The 19,662-nt window shown below is 41.0% G+C and overlaps 1 protein-coding gene and 1 long non-coding RNA gene across 2 annotated transcripts in view; one reads left to right on the plus strand and one right to left on the minus strand.

Moving 5' to 3' along the window:
* The window catches only part of LYPD6B (LY6/PLAUR domain containing 6B), a 215,431-nt gene that overhangs the window by 195,304 nt on the left and 465 nt on the right, over nt 1-19,662 (plus strand). Inside the window, exons 3-5 of the mRNA XM_082840756.1 lie at nt 1,214-1,366; nt 4,409-4,507; nt 7,361-7,491. Of these exons, the coding sequence (XP_082696882.1) occupies nt 1,252-1,366; nt 4,409-4,507; nt 7,361-7,491 (345 nt within the window). The 5' untranslated portion in view covers nt 1,214-1,251. The remainder of the gene's footprint in view (nt 1-1,213; nt 1,367-4,408; nt 4,508-7,360; nt 7,492-19,662) is intronic.
* Nucleotides 1-19,662, minus strand: part of LOC309962775 — a 227,960-nt gene that overhangs the window by 24,617 nt on the left and 183,681 nt on the right. Inside the window, exon 5 of the long non-coding RNA XR_014326265.1 lies at nt 8,437-8,584. This is a non-coding gene — a long non-coding RNA (uncharacterized lncRNA). The remainder of the gene's footprint in view (nt 1-8,436; nt 8,585-19,662) is intronic.

The following is a 19,662-nucleotide window of genomic DNA, read 5'->3' on the forward strand; positions in this document are numbered from 1 at the left end:
CACTGCGCCACCAGGGAAGCCCCTAGCCAATATTTATGAACCCTAAGATAGCATTTTCACAGAACTTGTATTACAGGTGCTCTTGTGCAAGCAGTTCTATGTGATCCTACCTGAGCCTCTACTTGATGCTCACAATTACCCAAATGTGTGGGCAGGGCGGGTGTTATTAAGCCACTTTACAGATGAAGAAATGGAGGTTAATAGAGTTTAAAGAGCTTGCCCAAGGTCAGGCCACTAATAATAGCAGAGCTAGCACCTGAACCAAAGTCTTTGGACTCCAAGTTACTTACTTTTTCTGTTGGCCCACACCTCCCCCTTCCCAAAGAGAACCTGCTGGTGGTGATGTTCCAGGTTCCGAGCATGTCTCCTGAAGATTTCCTTACTAGCAGGTCTGCTGCTAGAGGGTGGAACCTGTGGGGCTTAAGATGGAACACCTTACTCAGTGCTGTGTGCACATCTGTTGTTTCACTGGGTTTTGGCCCTGCTGTCTTTAAGTGGCTGAAAGTGATGAACAGTATCTGTGGGCCAGGACCAACGTTATATGTATGGTTTTCAAACAACTATTATTCTGTTTCCTTGAGAACCACCTGGCTGCTTCTCCTTGCTCCTGAAGTGACGGAAACAGGTGGGGACGGCATTTCATGGTTACCCTTATTTCTCTTCTCAGTGTCTGTGTGTTCTGGGATCCAGCAGAGACTTTGTTTCTCAAACTGGTTGCCCTTTTACTCAGTGTCCTTCCTACTGCTCCAACTTTTATTGTTTCTTCCAAGTTTTGAAAGAGTTGCAAAATTCATCAACCGTAGGTATTTAACTCAGGGGATGGAATTTCAGACAGGTGGTTCTGTAACTTCAGCTGAGCATGCCTCTGAACCGACCTGTGGTTGTTCAAAGATCAGGTGGTTCAGCACGAAGTAAGCCAGCCCACTGAGGCAGCAGTGGAAGGGGGCGCAGCCAGGCCAGGACTGCTGCTTGATCTCCAGGAACCCAGGCCACTGGGCGTCCTGCAGAGTGCAGAGGCCTGCCCAGTAAAAGGCAGCAACTGCTCAACTTTCATCTGATGGGGAAGAATGCAGTTTACTCACAGGTACTGGCCCTACAGAACAAGTAGATTGTTGAATATATTTGAATAATCAAGCTTTCCAAACAGAAGCAAAACGTACTCCTAGTGATGTATAAAATGCAAATAAACTCAACCAGTCTCTTTTCACTGCAGGTGTATGAGTTTTGGACTTTTCCACACCCAGGGTCAGAATGCCGCTCCTCTGTCATGCCCTCACTGTAGCTGTGGTCCAGACCTTTATCTTCTCAGAAAACGGGGCATTTGCCAAGAACATCAACTTCTATAACGTGCGGCCTCCCCTTGACCGTAAGTAGTGGTTGTCACCATCACTGGTGATGGGGGGGGGGGTGGGTCAGAGTAACTGTTTGAAGTCCCTGTTTCCCTATAGTAACTTTGCCTTTTCTGGAACGTTTGGTTTATACCCAGCATAAATCAGAAAGTCTTCACTACTTCCATGAGTAAGGGTAACACATGGTGACAGAAATTTTCTCAATTTCTTTAAAATGGTTTGGCTTCCTGCTGAAGTCTCAAAAGGGTTCTTGTTTAAAATAATCTTCTGAACACTGTCCATAAGAATGGCTCAGCAGGAGAAATTCAGTGTTCTTTGTTGATCTCTTCCTTGGAGAAGGATATTGACTATAGGAAGCTTCTGCATAAATTATATATACTTTCAAATGGCCATTAACAATTTTGAAAACAGATTAGCATGTTTGAAATTTGGAGGGGAGTACTATTTAGATTTTCATTAATATTATGCACAGTCACTATATATACATATATAAAATATATATATATTTAGTAATTCCAAGAATCTATTCTAAGGTCATTAGCCATTTGAAGAGGAAAATGCATTTAAAAAGACTTTTAATGAAGCATGAACATATATATAATCTCACCTCCTTTCTCTCCAGACAAGTAAAACTTCTCTGATATACTTTACAGAGAATTTGTTATAGATGAAAATTGTTTCGTGGAAATGTGCATGCCAGTGGTTCCCACATCTGTAAGAGTATCAGAATCGCAATAAAAGCGTTTAAAACTACATATTCCTGGGTCCCTTCTCCCGAGACTCAGTAGTCAGGAGGGTGGTACGCAGAATATTTTTTTTCCCTTTTCCCCCTCTTCTTTTTAGAAAAGTTCTCCTGATGCTGTTGATACACAGCCAGGTTTGGGAACCACTGTCTTTATGCTCCTAAAGGAGGAGTACTCATACTCCGTACTCCTATATGATTACCATTCTGCATTTTGTGTTTTGTTTTTAAGGACATTCAGTCATTAGTAGGTGTATGTGTACGCACGTATATACTACACAACCATATACATATGAATAATAGCCCACACACATCTTGAACTATCATTTATTACAAATTTCTAAATTGATAGTGATCATATACTGATAGCTTAATGGCATAGCATAGACATACTTTTCATAGAATCTACATTACTGACAAATTTGCAACCTTTTATAAGAAAAAAGAGAAAAAATATTTGATTACTATAGAAAATTCCAAAGAGACAGGAAATGTGTAGAAGAAAGCAAAATTTATTCATAATCCCAAGATTCAGAGTGAGCTCTTCTTTCCATTTCTGAATACAGCTGACCCTTGAACAACGCGGGTTTGAACTGCCTGGGTCCACTTACATGTGGATTTTTTCCCCATTGTCCATACTCTAGTACTACATGGTCTGCAGAGGGCCATATGCAGGGCCGACTATAAATTACATGAGGATTTTCAACTGCATGGCAGGTTGGCGCCCCTGACCTCCACGTTGTTCAAGGGTCAACTGTGTTTCCTTCTACTGTTCTTACTCTGTATGTGTATTTAACTTCGTGACAGAGATCACACAAATTTAATTTTGCAGTAGCTTTTGTTTACATTGTGTTTTGAATATTTTTCCATGACTTTGAAAGTATTTTAATGTCTTACATTAAAAATGTTTTTACTCACGTAGCTGGCTGTGTGAGTAAACTATTTCCCCAAGCTTTATACTGGCCCCCCACGAGTGCACGCACACACACTCTCACAAGCAAGCTAAATGTTAATGCTTCATTGAAAATTTTTTTAAATGAAGTTTCCTCTTCAGTTGGCGAATGACCTTAGAATAGATGCTTAGAATTACTAAATCAAAAAGGTTGTGCCAGTTTATACATTAACTTTAGTATTTTTTAAACTGTGCTGAATTAATAGGTGAAAATGGATTTCATTATTTATTTACTTACCTAATTCACTTTTATGCATAGGCAAAACTGAAATGTATTGCAAGAACTACTTTCATGTCCTCTGAACTTCAGCTTTTGATATTTTGCTCTTGTTTTATGCACTGCTTTCTAATTATCATCCCAACTTAGTGATGGTTTGGGTCACCTTGATCTGTGTCTGTTTCATTCTCCAAAACTAGGAGAACTGAAAGTTTCATACAGGGCTTTATACTCTGGCCTATAGAGAAATGTCAAATTTATTGTACTTTTGACTTCTCGCCCAACAAAATAACAAGATACAAGGCAGGAAAAAGAAAGCATAAAGAAAAAAAAGAACATACTAGTTGTTCTCAATCCAGACTGCAGGCGGCTCATAATTCCTCCTTTCAGTAACACTCTTGCCTGAGTACAAGGGCCTGAGAATTACTGTCATCCTTCTATTAAATGTTACATTCCTGAAAGAGGTCTAATGTTGGGATAACTGACATATATCAAATGAGATTACTTGTTTGAAGTTAAGTGTAGCTGTAATGCAAGTACATATGGATGGAAACCAACCTGGTTTTTGATGTGCCAGGGACTCTACTAGATATTTTTCTTGCAACCTGCTGTTTAATCTTTATCTCTTTATCTCTTATCTCTTTATCTCAAGTCATGGGGATCTTCACTGTCACTATTATTGTAAATATCTTTATTTCTTAGAGGTTAAAAAATCATACAACTAATTAGTGAGAAGCGCAGAATTCAAGCTTAGGTTAATGTGACTCCAGTTCTTTTCAGGGCCGATACTATATCAAAGTATTGGTCCCAATATTGCCACCGTCTTTGCCTGTCCACTCAACCCTCACTTATCCCCAAGTTATAAATTATAATAGAACAATACCATGGATATTTAAAAGTGGCTCATAGAATCATTTGCATTACTCTGTAGTAGATATTCATAGATGAAATATTCAGAGAAAAGGGAATAAAGAAAATTCCCCAAAGTGTGGCAGTTAAGCCCAGCTCCATAGAAACAGAAATTGTAAGGATAATGACTTGTAACTTTCATTTGATCTAGTGAAAGTTGCTAACTTTATGCCATATTTGATGTTTGAAAAAAATTTTTAACCATACTGTTTCCCTTTCCATTTTTTTTTTTTTTAAAGCGACACCATTTCCAAACAGCTTCAAGTGTTTTACCTGTGAAAATGCAGGGGATAATTATAACTGCAATCGATGGGCAGAAGACAAATGGTGCCCACAAAGTAAGTGTGCTGAGTTTGGAACTCTTTGGTGATCAGACCTCATTTAGATCTCTCTTAACTGGCCCTGAGCAGAGGCATCTTATGTGATGAGATTAGCAAACCAGCAGGCCGATGATGATCTATAGAAATCAGAGATTTTTTTGACGAGACTATCCAGACATCAGACTACTCTGAGAGTACATGGAAACTGATGCATAGCCTCAATTTGTAGTTGTATGGGCTTTGAGTAAGAATTTCTTAATATTTACCAGGGAGAACAAATAGACCACAGTGTTGACTAGGGCATTCTAAGAATGTCAGAAATGCTTGATGATACTGCTAGAAAAGTCCTACTTACTGGCTAAGGCAAAGGAAGGTTTTTGTACTCTTGAGATACACTGATGCTTGAGAAACTCATTCATTTATTCAATGAACATTTGAGCATCTTTTTAGTTTGTTTAGTTCCCTGGTAGATCCCCAGTGCCTAATCCAGTGCCTAGACCATATTAGGTGCTCAGTAAATATTGACAGAATGAAGGGATGCCTTTGACTAGGTAGTCGGGAAATCTTCTCTGAGGAATATACGTTTGAACTGAGAACCAAATGACCAAAACAAGTCAGCTGCGTGGACATCTGCAGGAAGAGCATGCCAGGAAGAGGGAACAGCAGGTGCAAAGGCAAGATTTGGCTTCCTCTGTGAACAGGAAGAAGGCTGGCTGGTGAGGTGTAGTAGGAGATGGAGAAAGGATCTGATCGAGATTTAAGGACTGGGATGTGCAGCATCTTATTTGTTCTGATAAGAAGTTTGGATTTCATTGTAAATGTGATGGGAAGGGAGTAGGGTGTTTAAGCCGTGGAGTACAAGATGCTAGGTGTGTTCTAAAATATTTCTCTGGCTGCTGAGTGCAGAATGGATGGTTGGGCACAAGAGAAGAAGGGGACACCAAATGAGGTCTTTCATTGTTTTGGGGCAGGAGAAGATGATGACTTGGACTAAACTTGGAGGTAAAGCAGACAGGATGTGCTAATGGATGAGCTGTAATTGAAAAACTCTACTTAGAATAAGGAGATCAGGCTATTTGGATTACAGGATGCACTGTTTTTTTAGGTTTTCAGATGTAAAAAGCCAACAAAAACAACACTCTTCCAGACTTAGAGATTACCAGTTTGGGTCTACTATTACCTTGGATCTTTTGGAAGTTTCTGTATCACATTATGGCAGTGGAATAGCCTTACCTCTTCCAGATGATGCCAAACTGTGGAACCAAGCAATAGTATATACACTGGAGACCTCTCCTGGGCCTGAGAATCTCACGCTGTAAATTAGCACAGATGGCTGTGACATTTACATGGACAGTATTTTTCATTATTTCTTTCCAAGAATAATTATCAGAATATTTTTTTCTTGCGGTTATTTTACAGTTCTGAAGGGTGGTTGACTGAACTGTGCTTGTGAGCGCATGTATGCTTCTGGGGATTTGTTTCTACATTTTTCACAGACATTAATTTCAATGTTTCTGAGGCTGGCAGATGCCTCTCTTTAACTAGCTTGTGTCAGAGGGTGGGTATCATTCTTTAACCATTTGCTTTAAGTTCTCCCAAGAACTGGACGGGAAGGGTTTGGAACAGTGGTCGATTGGGGCATTGATGTCCAGCCTCTTTATGGACACTGTCTGGCACTTTTCTTAGCCTCATCTTTATGGCTGGCATTATTCTTTTGGATTTTACCAAATGCTGTTCCTACTAGGTCTGTGCACGTTCCAATTTGTCTCTCATTAATCGAAGCCACTTTTAATGGGAACGTGCATGGAAATTTCTGGGTTTTAGAATTTCATCTCTGTTGAAACATGGGAGCAAAAGGGGGATGCTGCAGCTTTTCGCCAACAAGAAAATGTCAGGGAAAGCCTGAAAGCCTGACTCATAGAGAGATGGACTCGGAGTGCCCCCCGCATTCCAGCGTGCGCAACAGTGCGCTCTTGATTGTACACCAGCCAAGCCCCCAAAATACTAACCATCGGGAATTCTGAGGCTGTAATTGCTCACTTTTCACCTTGTCATTATTGAGGGGGTGATAGTCAACCACTTCTTGGGGCACACAGGCCTGTGGCTATTCTTTGTCATCTCAGGTTTCCTTTTCACTTTATAGCTCTGCTTCTGTGGTCTGCCAGGGTTGTTAAAAGAGGTTCTCTAGGTAACAGGATATGACAAGAATGACATTTCTTATTTTATTTACCCCGGCGTTTAACTCCGACTTTGTAGGGCTGCTAGCATGTGTGACGGTCTCTAGGAACACAGGCAGCTACCAGTTCTCAATTCTTCTTTGTCTGGAGTACAAATGAGAATGCCTTCCAGAACATGTAGTGGTTCCCTGTCCTTCAGAGTCCCAGTCAGCTGCTCTTGTAGAGCAGTTCAACCCAGTTCAGCCCAGTTCAACGCTGAGTGTACTAAGAGGCACGATAGTGTGCTGGTGAAGAGCACAAACCCTGGAAAACTGCCCACGTCAGCGTCTTACCTTCCACTTGACACTTTCTTAGGAAATGAGCAGACCTGTTTTTTTGGAGTTACACTCCTTTATTGGAGTATAATTGCTTCACAATAGTTTATGCATACATATGTCCCCATATCCCCTACTTCTTGGACCTATGGTTTTGATGAAAAGCTCGTCCAATTTTTTCTCAGCTTTACCTGGCACCAAAGAATAAGTGCCCATTTATATTCATTTTAAAAATAGACATGTGCTTCAGATGCTAATGCCTGTTCAGCAATACCGCCTAGAAATGTAAGGATCATCCTGAATTTTAGTCATTTCTGAAGTGACTGTTGAAAGGTTGCTTTTTACATTGCAAAAAAAATAAGTTGCTTTTTTCTGCCTAGATACACAGTACTGTTTGACAGTACATCACTTTACCAGTCATGGAAGGAGTACCTCCATCACCAAAAAGTGTGCCTCCACAAGTGAATGTCATTTTGTTGGCTGCCACCACAGCCGAGATTCTGAACACACGGTAAGGAGCGTGTGTGTGTGTGGAGTTATTGTCCTGTGGTTTCTTGACGGTGATGGCTGGTTGTATATAGAGAGGCAGAAAGGATAATAGTGTCAAACATACATATACTTTGAGAGACTCCCTTACACTGATACAATGGAGATGAAAGAAGAAGCCTTTCTGTCCATCAAACAATAATATTACTAAAAACACATGATAATTCTCAGATTCCAGAGCTAGACCCCAGGGTCTAGACCTTGGACTTCGGGTGAATTGTCTGAAGTCAACACTGGAAGCCCCAAAAGCAAACAATCCATGCACGAGAGGATGACCAACACTACACAGCCCAGCTTACATATTTTGTTTATGGCTAGAAATCACCACTTGAAGGTATGTTAATTTCATGAGATCTTCAAATTCAATTTAGCCTATACATAAAGAAAATGGTCCTGACACCAGTGGCTTTCTAAAAAAATTTAGTTTGGTATGGTTGATTTAAAGTGTTGTGTTCATTTCTGCTGTACACCAAAATGACTCAGTTATATATTCGTTTTCATATTCTTTTCCATTATGGTTTATCACAGGATCTTGAATATAGTTCCCTGTGCTATGCAGTAGGACCTTGTTGGTTATCCATCCTATATATAACAGTTTGCATCTGCTGACCCCAAACTCCCAATCCTTCCCCCCTGCCTTGGCAACCACAAGTTGTTTCTCTACGTCTGTGAGTCTGTTTCATAGATAAGTTCAGTTGCTGACACCATTGGCTTTTAGCTCCAGCTACAAAGGAGAGTCTGCTGGTTAGCTTTTGTGGGCTTTGGTGTGGGGTGGGCATCCCAGACCAATTGAAGCAACTTCAGAGTGAGATCCTGGGCCTCAGGAATTTTTGTTTTTTGAAGTATCCCCCAAGGTGATTTTGATGTGCAGCCAGGATTGAGAACCACTGAGGTAGATACTATATCTTACCTGGCCATCCTGGAAGCCAGTTGCTATAGACACTTTATCCTGAAAGCCTCTGTGAACGTCCAGGTTTATCAGGTTGAGGCGTTGTATCCGATATCACGACAGGGAGTGCTTCCCTTGAGAACACCTTGTGCCGTGAGGGAGCATGCCACTGTAAAGATAGGAATCAGTGTTAGTACAGACAACAAGAGTGATAATTAGCCCCTAACAAGTAGTACTGAGAAAGAAAATCAATGACCAATCCAAAAGGTTCCTAGCTTTTATTTTTGTTTCAGTGTTTCTGCTTACAAACCTTCAGAAGAGTTGTTGACTCAGCTAAGCAGTCTTATTCAGCTTGCCTTTCTCTTTGCTTATGCTTGGGTTGCTGCAGGTATCACACTTAAAATGAAAAGACTCTCAAGATGGTTTTTACTTTGAGGTAAGTGGGGGGAAGGGTGCCCAAGGGCCTGGATGACTCGCAGACTAAATTCTGTCCTCAGAGAGGTCTTTAACCTCCTAAATGTTTGCACTTCAGTTACTGTCTCACTGCAACCACTTAAGAGACCCCAAGCCAGAACTGCCCAGCCAGGCCCTTCCTCAATTCCCACCTCAAAGAAACGTTTCCACTTAGAAAAATTACAGTATGAAAACTTGGAGAAAAGATGGCATAGTAGAAGGACATGAGCTTATCTTCCCTTACGAAACACCAAAATCACAGATGACCGCTGAACAACCATCGACAAGGAAAACGCTGAAACCTACCAAAAAAGATATCCTACGTCCAAAGACAAAGAGCCACAAGGAGATGGTGGAAGGGGTGCAACTGTGATAAAATCAAATCCCATACCAGCCCAGGGGGCAACCCACGAACTGCGAAATAATTCTGTCACAGAAGTTCACCCACAGGAGTGAAAGTTCTGAGCCCCACATCAAGCTCCCCAGCCTGGGGGTCTGGCAATGGGAGGAGGAGCCCCCAGAGAATCTGGCTTTGAGGCTACTGGGGTTTGTCACAGGAGCTCCACAGGACTGGAGGAAACAAACTCCACTCTTAGAGGGCACACACAGGGTCTTGTGTGGCTAGGACCCAGGGAGAAAAGCAGGGACCTCATAAGAGTCTGGGCCAGACCTACCTGCTGGTATTGGAGGGTCTCCTGTGAAGGCAGGGTGTGGCTCACTGCAGGGACAAAGACACTGGCAGTGGTAGTTCTGGGAAGTTCTCATTGGCATGAGCCCTCTGGGAGCCCGCCATTTTCTCACCAAGACCTGGCCCCACCCAACAGCCTGTAGGCTCCTGTGCTGGGACACCTTGTTTGCTGGCCAAACGAACAATGGGGTGGGAACACAGCCCCACCCATCAACAGACAGGCTGCTTAAAGTCTTCCTGAGCACACAGCTACCAGCTAAATATACCTCCTGACACGGCCCTGCCCACCAGAGGGACATGACCCAGCTCCACCCACCAGTGGGCAGGAACCAGTCCCTCCCGCCAAAAAGCCTGCTTAAGCCCCTGGACCAACCTCCTTTGATATACACAGATCAATCAGTGTGGTACACCACATCAACAAGTTGAAGAATAAAAATCATATGGTCATCTCAATAGATGCGGAAAAAGCTTTTGACAAAATTCACCACCCATTTATGATAAAAACTCTCCAGAAAGTGGGCATAGAGGGAACCAATCTAATCAAGGCCATAAACTGAAAGCATTTCCTCTAAGATCAGGAACAAGACAAGGATGTCTACTCTCACCACTATTATTCAACATAGTTTTGGAAGTCCTAGCCATGGCAATCAGAGAAGAAAAAGAAATAAAAGGAATCCAAATTGAAAAAGAAGTAAAACTGTTACTGTTTGCAGATAACATGATACTATAAATAGAGAACCCTAAAGATGCTACCAGAAAACAACCAGAGCAGAGCTCATCAATGAATTTGGTAAAGTCGTAGGATACAGAAATCTCTTGCATTCCTATATGCTAACAAAGAAAGATCAGAAAGAGAAATCAAAGAAATAATCCCAATTACCACTGCATCAAAAAGAACAAAATACCTAGGAATAAACCTACCTAAGGAATAAACCTACCTAAGGAGACAAAAGACCTGTACTCAGAAAACTATGATGCTGATGAAAGAAATCAAAGGTGACACAAACAAATGGAGAGATATACCATATTCTTGAAATGGAAGAATCAATGTTGTCAAAATGACTATACCCACCCAAAGCAATCTACAGATTCAATGCGATCTCTATCAAATTACCAGTGGCATTTTTCAGAGAACTAAAACAAAAAGTTTTAACATTTATATGGAGAAACAGAAGACCCCAAATAGCCAAAGCAATCCTGAGAAAGAAAAACTGAGTTGGAGGGATCAGGCTCCCTGACTTCAGACTGTACCACTTACAAAGAGCTACAGTAACCAAAACAGTATGGTACTGGCACAAAAACAGAAATATAGATCCATGGAACAGGATAGAAAGCCCAGAGAAAACAGAATAGAAATAGAAAACCCACACACCTATTGTCAATTAATCTATGACAAACAAGGCAAGACTATATACAATGGAGAAAAGACAGCCTCTTCAATAAATGGTGCTGGGAAAACTGGACAGCTACATGTAAAAGAATGAAATTAGACACTCCCTAACACCATACACAAAAATCAACTCAAAATGGATTAAAGACCTAAATGTAAGGCCTGACACTCTAAAACTCTTAGAGGAAAACAAAGGCAGAACACTCTGGCATAAATCGCAGCAATATCTTTTTTGATCCATCTCCTAGAATAATGGAAATAAAACAAGCAAACAAAACAAAAAAGGACCTAATTAAACTCAAGAGCTTTTGCACAGCAAAGGAAACCATAAACAAAACGAAAAGACAACCCACAGAATGGGAGAAAATATTTGCAAATGAAGCAACCAACAAGGGATTAATCTTCAAAATATACAAGCAGCTCATGCAGCTCAATATCAAAAAAACAAACAACCCAATCCAAAAATGGGCAGAAGACCTAAATAGACATTTCTCCAAAGAAGACATACAGATGGGACTTCCGGGAAGATGGCGGAAGAGTAAGACGCGGAGATCACCTTCCTCCCCACAGATACACCAGAAATACATCTACGCGGGGAACAACTCCTACGGAGCACCTACTGAACGCTGGCAGAAGACCTCAGACCTCCCGAAAGGCAAGGAACCCCCCACGTACCTGGTTAGGGCAAAAGAAAAAAATAAACAGAGACAAAAGGATAGGGACGGGTCCTGCACCAGCGGGAGGGAGCTGTGAAGGAGGAAAAGTGTCCACACACTAGGAAGCCCCTTCGCGGGTGGAGACTGCGGGTGGCGGAGTGGGGGAGCTTCGGAGCCGCGGAGGAGAGCACAGCAACAGGGGTGCGGAGGGCAAAGCGGAGAGATTCCAGCGCAGAGGATTGGGGCCGACTGGCACTCACCAGCCGAGAGGCTTGTCTGCTCGCCCGCCGGGGCAGGCGGGGCTGGGAGCTGAGGCTCCGGCTTCAGTCGGAGCGCAGGGAGAGGACTGGGGCTGGCGGCGTGAACACAGCCTGCAGGGCGTTAGTGCACCGCGACTAGCCAGGAGGGAGTCCGGGGAAAAGTCTGGACCTGCCAAAGAGGCAAGAGACTTTTTCTTCCCTCTTCGTTTCCTGGTGCACGAGGAGAGGGGATTAAGAACGCTGCTTAAGAGAGCTCCAGAGACGGGCGCGAGCCGCGGCTAAAAGTGCGGAGCCCAGAGACAGACATGAGACGCTAAGGCCGCTGCTGCCGCCACCAAGAAGCCTGTGTGCGAACACAGGTCACTATCCACACCCCCTTCCGGGGAGCCTGTGAAGCCCGCCACTGCCAGGGTCCCGGGATCCAGGGACAACTCCCCCGGGAGAACGCACGGTGCGCCTCAGGCTAGCAACGTCACGCCGGCCTCTGCCGCCGCAGGCCCGCCCCGCACTCCGTGCCCCTCCCTCCCCACGGCCTGAGTGAGCCAGAGCCTCCGAATCAGCGGCTCCTTTAACCCCGTCCTGTCTGAGCAAAGAACAGATGCCCTCCGGCGACCTACACGCACAGGCGGGGCCAAATCCAAAGCCGAGCCCCTGGGAGCTGTGAGAACAAAGAAGAGAAAGGGAAATCTCTCCCAGCAGCCTCAGAAGCAGCGGATTAAAGCTCCGCAATCAACTTGATGTACCCTGCATCTGTGGAATACCTGAATAGACAAAGAATCATCCCAAATTAAGGAGCAGTGTGGATGAAAGGCTCTTGGTGCTGCAGCCAGGAGTTAGTGCTGTGCCTCTGAGGTGGGAGAGCCAACTTCAGGACACTGGTCCACAAGAGGCCTCCCAGCTGCACATAATATCAGACAGCAAAAATCTCCCAGAGATCTCCATCTCAACGCCAGCACCCAGCTTCACTCAACGACCAGCAAGCTACAGTGCTGGACATCCTATGCCAAACAACTAGCAGGACAGGAACACAACCCCACCATTAGCAGAGAGGCTGCCCAAAATCATAATAAGTCTACAGACACCCCAAAACACACCACCAGACGTGGACCTGCCCACCAGAAAGACAAGACCCAGCCTCATCCACCAGAACACAGGCACTAGTACCCTCCACCAAGAAGCCTACACAACCCACTGAACCAACCTTAGCCACTGGGGACAGACACAAAAAACAACAGGAACTACAAACCTTCAGCCTGCAAAAAGGAGAACCCAAACACAGTAAGATAAGCAAAAGGAGAAGACAGAAAAACACACAGCAGATGAAGGAGCAAGATAAAAACCCACCAGACCTAACAAATGAAGAGGAAATAGGCAGTCTACCTGAAAAAGAATTCAGAATAATGATAGTAAAGATGAGCCAAAATCTTGGAAATAGAATAGACAAAATGCAAGAAACAATTAACAAGGACCTAGAAGAACTAAAGATGAAACAAACAATGATGAACAACACAATAAATGAAATGAAAAATACTCTAGATGGGATCAATAGCAGAATAACTGAGGCAGAAGAACGGATAAGTGACCTGGAAGATAAAATAGTGGAAATAACTACTGCAGAGCAGAATAAAGAAAAAAGAATGAAAAGAACTGAGGACAGTCTCAGAGACCTCTGGGACAACATGAAACGCACCAACATTCGAATTATAGGGGTTCCAGAAGAGGAAGAGAAAAAGAAAGGGACTGAGAAAATATTTGAAGAGATTATAGTTGAAAACTTCCCTAATATGGGAAAGGAAATAGTTAATCAAGTCCAGGAAGCACAGAGAGTCCCATACAGGATAAATCCAAGGAGAAATATGCCAAGACACATATTAATCAAACTGTCAAAAATTAAATACAAAGAAAACATATTAAAAGCAGCAAGGGAAAAACAACAAATAACACACAAGGGAATCCCCATAAGGTTAACAGCTGATCTTTCAGCAGAAACTCTGCAAGCCAGAAGGGAGTGGCAGGACATATTGAAAGCGTTGAAGGAGAAAAACCTGCAACCAAGATTACTCTACCCAGCAAGGATCTCATTCAGATTTGATGGAGAAATTAAAACCTTTACAGACAAGCAAAAGCTGAGAGGGTTCAGCACCACCAAACCAGCTCTACAACAACTGCTAAAGGAACTTCTCTAGGCAAGAAACACAAAACAAGGAAAAGACCTACAATAATGAACCCAAAACAATTAAGAAAATGGGAACACACATATCGATAATTACCTTAAATGTAAATGGACTAAATGCTCCCACCAAAAGACACAGATTGGCTGAATGGATACAAAAACAAGACGCATATATTTGCTGTCTACAAGAGACCCACTTCAGACCTAGAGACACATACAGACTGAAAGGGGATGGAAAAAGGTATTTCATGCAAATGGAACCCAAAAGAAAGCTGGAGTAGCAATTCTCATATCAGACAAAATAGACTTTAAAATAAAGACTAGTAAAAGAGACAAAGAAGGACACTACATAATGATCAAGGAATCGATTCAAGAAGAAGATATGACGATTGTAAATATTTATGCACCCAACATAGGAGCACCTCAATACATTAGGCAAATACTGACAGCCATAAAAGGGGAAATCGACAGTAACACATTCATAGTAGGGGACTTAAACACCCCACTTTCACCAATGGACAGATCATCCAAAATGAAAATAAATAAGGAAACACAAGCTTTAAATAGTACATTAAACGAGATGGACTTAATTGATATTTATAGGACATTCCATCGAAAAACAACAGAATACACATTTTTCTCAAGTGCTCATGGAACATTCTCCAGGATAGATCATATCTTGGGTCACAAATCAAGCCTTGGTAAATTTAAGAAAATTGAAATTGTATCAAGTATCTTTTCCGACCACAACGCTATGAGACTAGATATCAATTACAGGAAAAGATCTGTAAAAAATACAAACACATGGAGGCTAAACAACACACTACTTAATAACAAAGTGATCACTGAAGAAATCAAAGAGGAGATCAAAAAATACCTAGAAACAAATGACAATGGAGGCACGACGACTCAAAATCTATGGGATGCAGCAAAAGCAGTTCTAAGAGGGAAGATTATAGCAATACAATCCTACCTTAAGAAACAGGAAACATCTCGAATAAACAACCTAACCTTGCACCTAAAGCAATTAGAGAAAGAAGAACAAAAAACCCCCAAAGTTAGCAGAAGGAAAGAAATCATAAAAATCAGATCAGCAGTAAATGAAAAAGAAATGAAGGAAACGATAGCAAAGGTCACTAAAACTAAGCGCTGATTCTTTGAGAAGCTAAACAGAACTGATAAATGATTAGCCAGACTCATCAAGAAAAAAAGGGAGAAGACTCAAATCAATAGAATTAGAAATGAAAAAGGAGAAGTAACAACTGACACTGCAGAAATACAAAAGATCATGAGAGATTACTACAAGCAACTCTATGCCAATAAAATGGACAACCTGGAAGAAATGGACACATTCTTAGAAAGGCACAACCTGCCAAGACTGAATCAGGAAGAAATAGAAAATATAAACAGACCAATCACAAGCCCTGAAATGGAAACTGTGATTAAAAATCTTCCAACAAGCAAAAGCCCAGGACCAGATGGCTTCACAGGCGAATTCTATCAAACATTTAGAGAAGAGCTATCACCTATCCTTCTCAAACTCTTCCAAAATATAGCAGAGGGAGGAACACTCCCCAACTCATTCTACGAGGCCACCATCACCTGATACCAAAACCAGACAAGGATGTCACAAAGAAGGAAAACTACAGGCTAATATCACTGATGAACATAGATGCAAAAATCCTCAACAAAATACTAGCAAACAGAATCCAACAGCACATTAAACGGATCATACACCATGATCAAGTGGGGTTTATTCCAGGAATGCAAGGATTCTTCAATATACGCAAATCAATCAACGTGATACAACATATTAACAAACTGAAGGAGAAAAACCATATGATCATCTCAATAGATGCAGAGAAAGCTTTTGACAAAATTCAATACCCATTTATGATAAAAACCCTGCAGAAAGTAGGCATAGAGGGAACTTTCCTCAACATAATAAAGGCCATATGTGACAAACCCACAGCCAACATCGTCCTCAATGGTGAAAAACTGAAAGCATTTCCACTAAGATCAGGAACAAGACAAGGTTGCCCACTCTCACCACTCTTATTCAACATAGTTTTGGAAGTTTTAGCCACAGCAATCAGAGAAGAAAAGGAAATAAAAGGAATCCAAATAGGAAAAGAAGAAGTAAAGCTGTCACTCTTTGCAGATGACATGATACTATACATACAAAATCCTAAAGATGCTACCAGAAAACTACTAGAGCTAATCAATGAATTTGATAAAGTAGCAGGATACAAAATTAATGCACAGAAATCTCTGGCATTCCTATACACTAAGGATGAAAAATCTGAAAGTGAAATCAAGAAAACACTCCCATTTACCATTGCAACAAAAAGAATAAAATACCTAGGAATAAACCTACCTAAGGAGACAAAAGACCTGTATGCAGAAAATTATAAGACACTGATGAAAGAAATTAAAGATGATACAAATAGATGGAGAGATATACCATATTCTTGGATTGGAAGAATCAACATTGTGAAAATGACTCTACTACCCAAAGCAATCTACAGATTCAATGCAATCCCTTTCAAACTATCACTGGCATTTTTCACAGAACTAGAACAAAAAATTTCACAATGTGTATGGAAACACAGAAGACCCCGAATAGCCAAAGCAATCTTGAGAACGAAAAACGGAGCTGGAGGAATCAGGCTTCCTGACTTCAGACTATACTACAAAGCTACAGTAATCAAGACAGTATGGTACTGGCACAAAAACAGAAAGATAGATCAATGGAACAGGATAGAAAGCCCAGAGATAAACCCACGCACATATGGTCACCTTATCTTTGATAAAGGAGGCAGGAATGTACAGTGGAGAAAGGACAGCCTCTTCAATAAGTGGTGCTGGGAAAACTGGACAGCTACATGTAAAAGTATGAGATTAGATCACTCCCTAACACCATACACAAAAATAAGCTCAAAATGGATTAAAGACCTAAATGTAAGGCCAGAAACTATCAAACTCTTAGAGGAAAACATAGGCAGGACACTCTATGACATAAATCACAGCAAGTTCCTTTTTGACCCACCTCCTAGAGAAATGGAAATAAAAACAAAAGTAAACAAATGGGACCTAATGAAACTTCAAAGCTTTTGCACAGCAAAGGAAACCATAAAGACCAAAAGACAACCCTCAGAATGGGAGAAAATATTTGCAAATGAAGCAACTGACAAAGGATTAATCTCCAAAATTTACAAGCAGCTCATGCAGCTTAATAACAAAAAAACAAACAACCCAATCCAAAAATGGGCAGAAGACCTAAATAGACATTTCTCCAAAGAAGATATACAGACTGCCAACAAACACATGAAAGAATGCTCAGCATCATTAATCATTAGAGAAATGCAAATCAAAACTACAATGAGATATCATCTCACACCAGTCAGAATGGCCATCATCAAAAGATCTAGAAACAATAAATGCTGGAGAGGGTGTGGAGAAAAGGGAACCCTCTTACACTGTTGGTGGGAATGTAAATTGATACAGCCACTGTGGAGAACAGTATGGAGGTTCCTTAAAAAACTACAAATAGAACTACCATATGACCCAGCAATCCCACTACTGGGCATATACCCTGAGAAAACCATAATTCAAAGAGTCATGTACCAAAATGTTCATTGCAGCTCTATTTACAATAGCCCAGAGATGGAAACAACCTACATGTCCATCATCGGATGAATGGATAAAGAAGATGTGGCACATGTACACAATGGAATATTACTCAGCCATAAAAAGAAACGAAATTGAGCTTTGTAATGAGGTGGATAGACCTAGAGTCTGTCATACAGAGTGAAGTAAGTCAGAAAGAGAGAGACAAATACCGTATGCTAACACATATATATGGAATTTAAGAAAAAAAAATGTCATGAAAAACCTAGGGGTGAAACAGGAATAAAGACACAGACTTACTAGAGAATGGACTGGAGGCTATGGGGAGGGGGAAGGGTAAACGGTGACAAAGCGAGAGAGAGGCATGGACATATATACACTACCAAACATAAGGTAGATAGCTAGTGGGAAGCAGCCGCATAGCACAGGGAGATCAGCTCGGTGCTTTGTGACCGCCTGGAGGGGTGGGATAGGGAGGGTGGGAGGGAGGGAGACGCAAGTGGGAAGAGATATGGGAACATATGTATATGTATAACTGATTCATTTTGTTGTGAAGCTGAAACTAACATACCATTGTAAAGCAATTATACTCCAATAAAGATGTTTAAAAAAAATAAAAAATAAAAAAATTAAAAAAAAAAAGAAGACATACAGATGGCCTAGAGGCACATGAAAAGGCTCAACACCACTAATTATTAGAGAAATGCAAATCAAAAGTATAACGAGATATCACCTCACACGTTAGAATGGCCATCATCAAAAAGTCTACAAACAATAAATGCTGGAGAAGGTGTGGAGAAAACAGGAACCTCCTACACTGTTGGTGGGAGTGTAAATTGGTACAGCCGCTATGGAGAACAGTATGGAGGTTCCTTAAAATACTAAAAATAGAACTACCATATGACCCAGCTATCCCACTCCTGGGCATATAACCATGGTTTGAAAGGATACATGCACCCCAGTGTTCACTGCAGCACTGTTTACAATAGCCAAGACATGGAAGTAACCTAAATGTCCATTGAGAGATGAATGGATAAAGAAGATGTGGTACATATATACAATGGAATATTACTCAGCCGTTAAAAGAATGAAATAATGCCATTTGCAGCAACACGGATGACCTGGAGATTGTCTTTCTCTTTCTGACTTAGTATGATAAATATATGATATCACTTATATGCTGAATCTTTAAAAAAAGAGATGATACAAATGAACTTATTTACAAAACAGAAACAGACTCACAGACTTTGAAAACAAACTTATGGTTACCAAAGGGGAAAGGTGGGGGAGAGGGATAAATTGGGAGTTTGGGGTTGATATTTACACGCTACTATATTTTAAATAGATAACCAGCAAGGACCTACTGTATAGCACAGGGAACTCTGCTCAATATTCTGCAATAACTTATATGGGAAAAGAATTTGAAAAAGAATAGATACATGTCTAACTGTTTAGGTGCTGGACACCTGAAACTAACACATCAACTATATACTCCAACATAAAATAAAAATACTTATAAAGAAAACTTACCTATTAACTATTCTTCAGAAATATTCTTAATGGCTACATAATATTAAAATATGTGTTTGTACTATAATTTATCTAATTCCGTATTAAAAATACTAGGCAGCTTTTAATATTTCTCTATTCTAAAGAAAGCCCCACATAATCTTTGTGACTTTGGTGCATATTACTGGATTGATTTATATAAATAATCTTGAAGCTCTTGATAAAGACTGCCAAATTACTCCCCAGAAAAACTGAAGCAATTATATTCTCAGTAGCAGTGTTTGAGAATATCAAAATTACTACCACGTCATGGACCCAGGCTCATGTACATTTTGGAAATCTTTGTCAATTTGATAGGAAAAAGGTACATTTTCAAATTCATAATGTTTATTAAGTCTCAAACATTAAAAAAATAAGACAGCATTTTTCTCTTGTATGCCGTTATATTTTAGAAAATTTTTAAATTGAAATAAAAATTTATATACTCA

This window comes from Leucopleurus acutus, assembly GCF_964270905.1.
Source record: "Leucopleurus acutus genome assembly, chromosome: 6".
In the NCBI taxonomy this organism is placed as follows: Eukaryota; Metazoa; Chordata; class Mammalia; order Artiodactyla; family Delphinidae; genus Leucopleurus; species Leucopleurus acutus.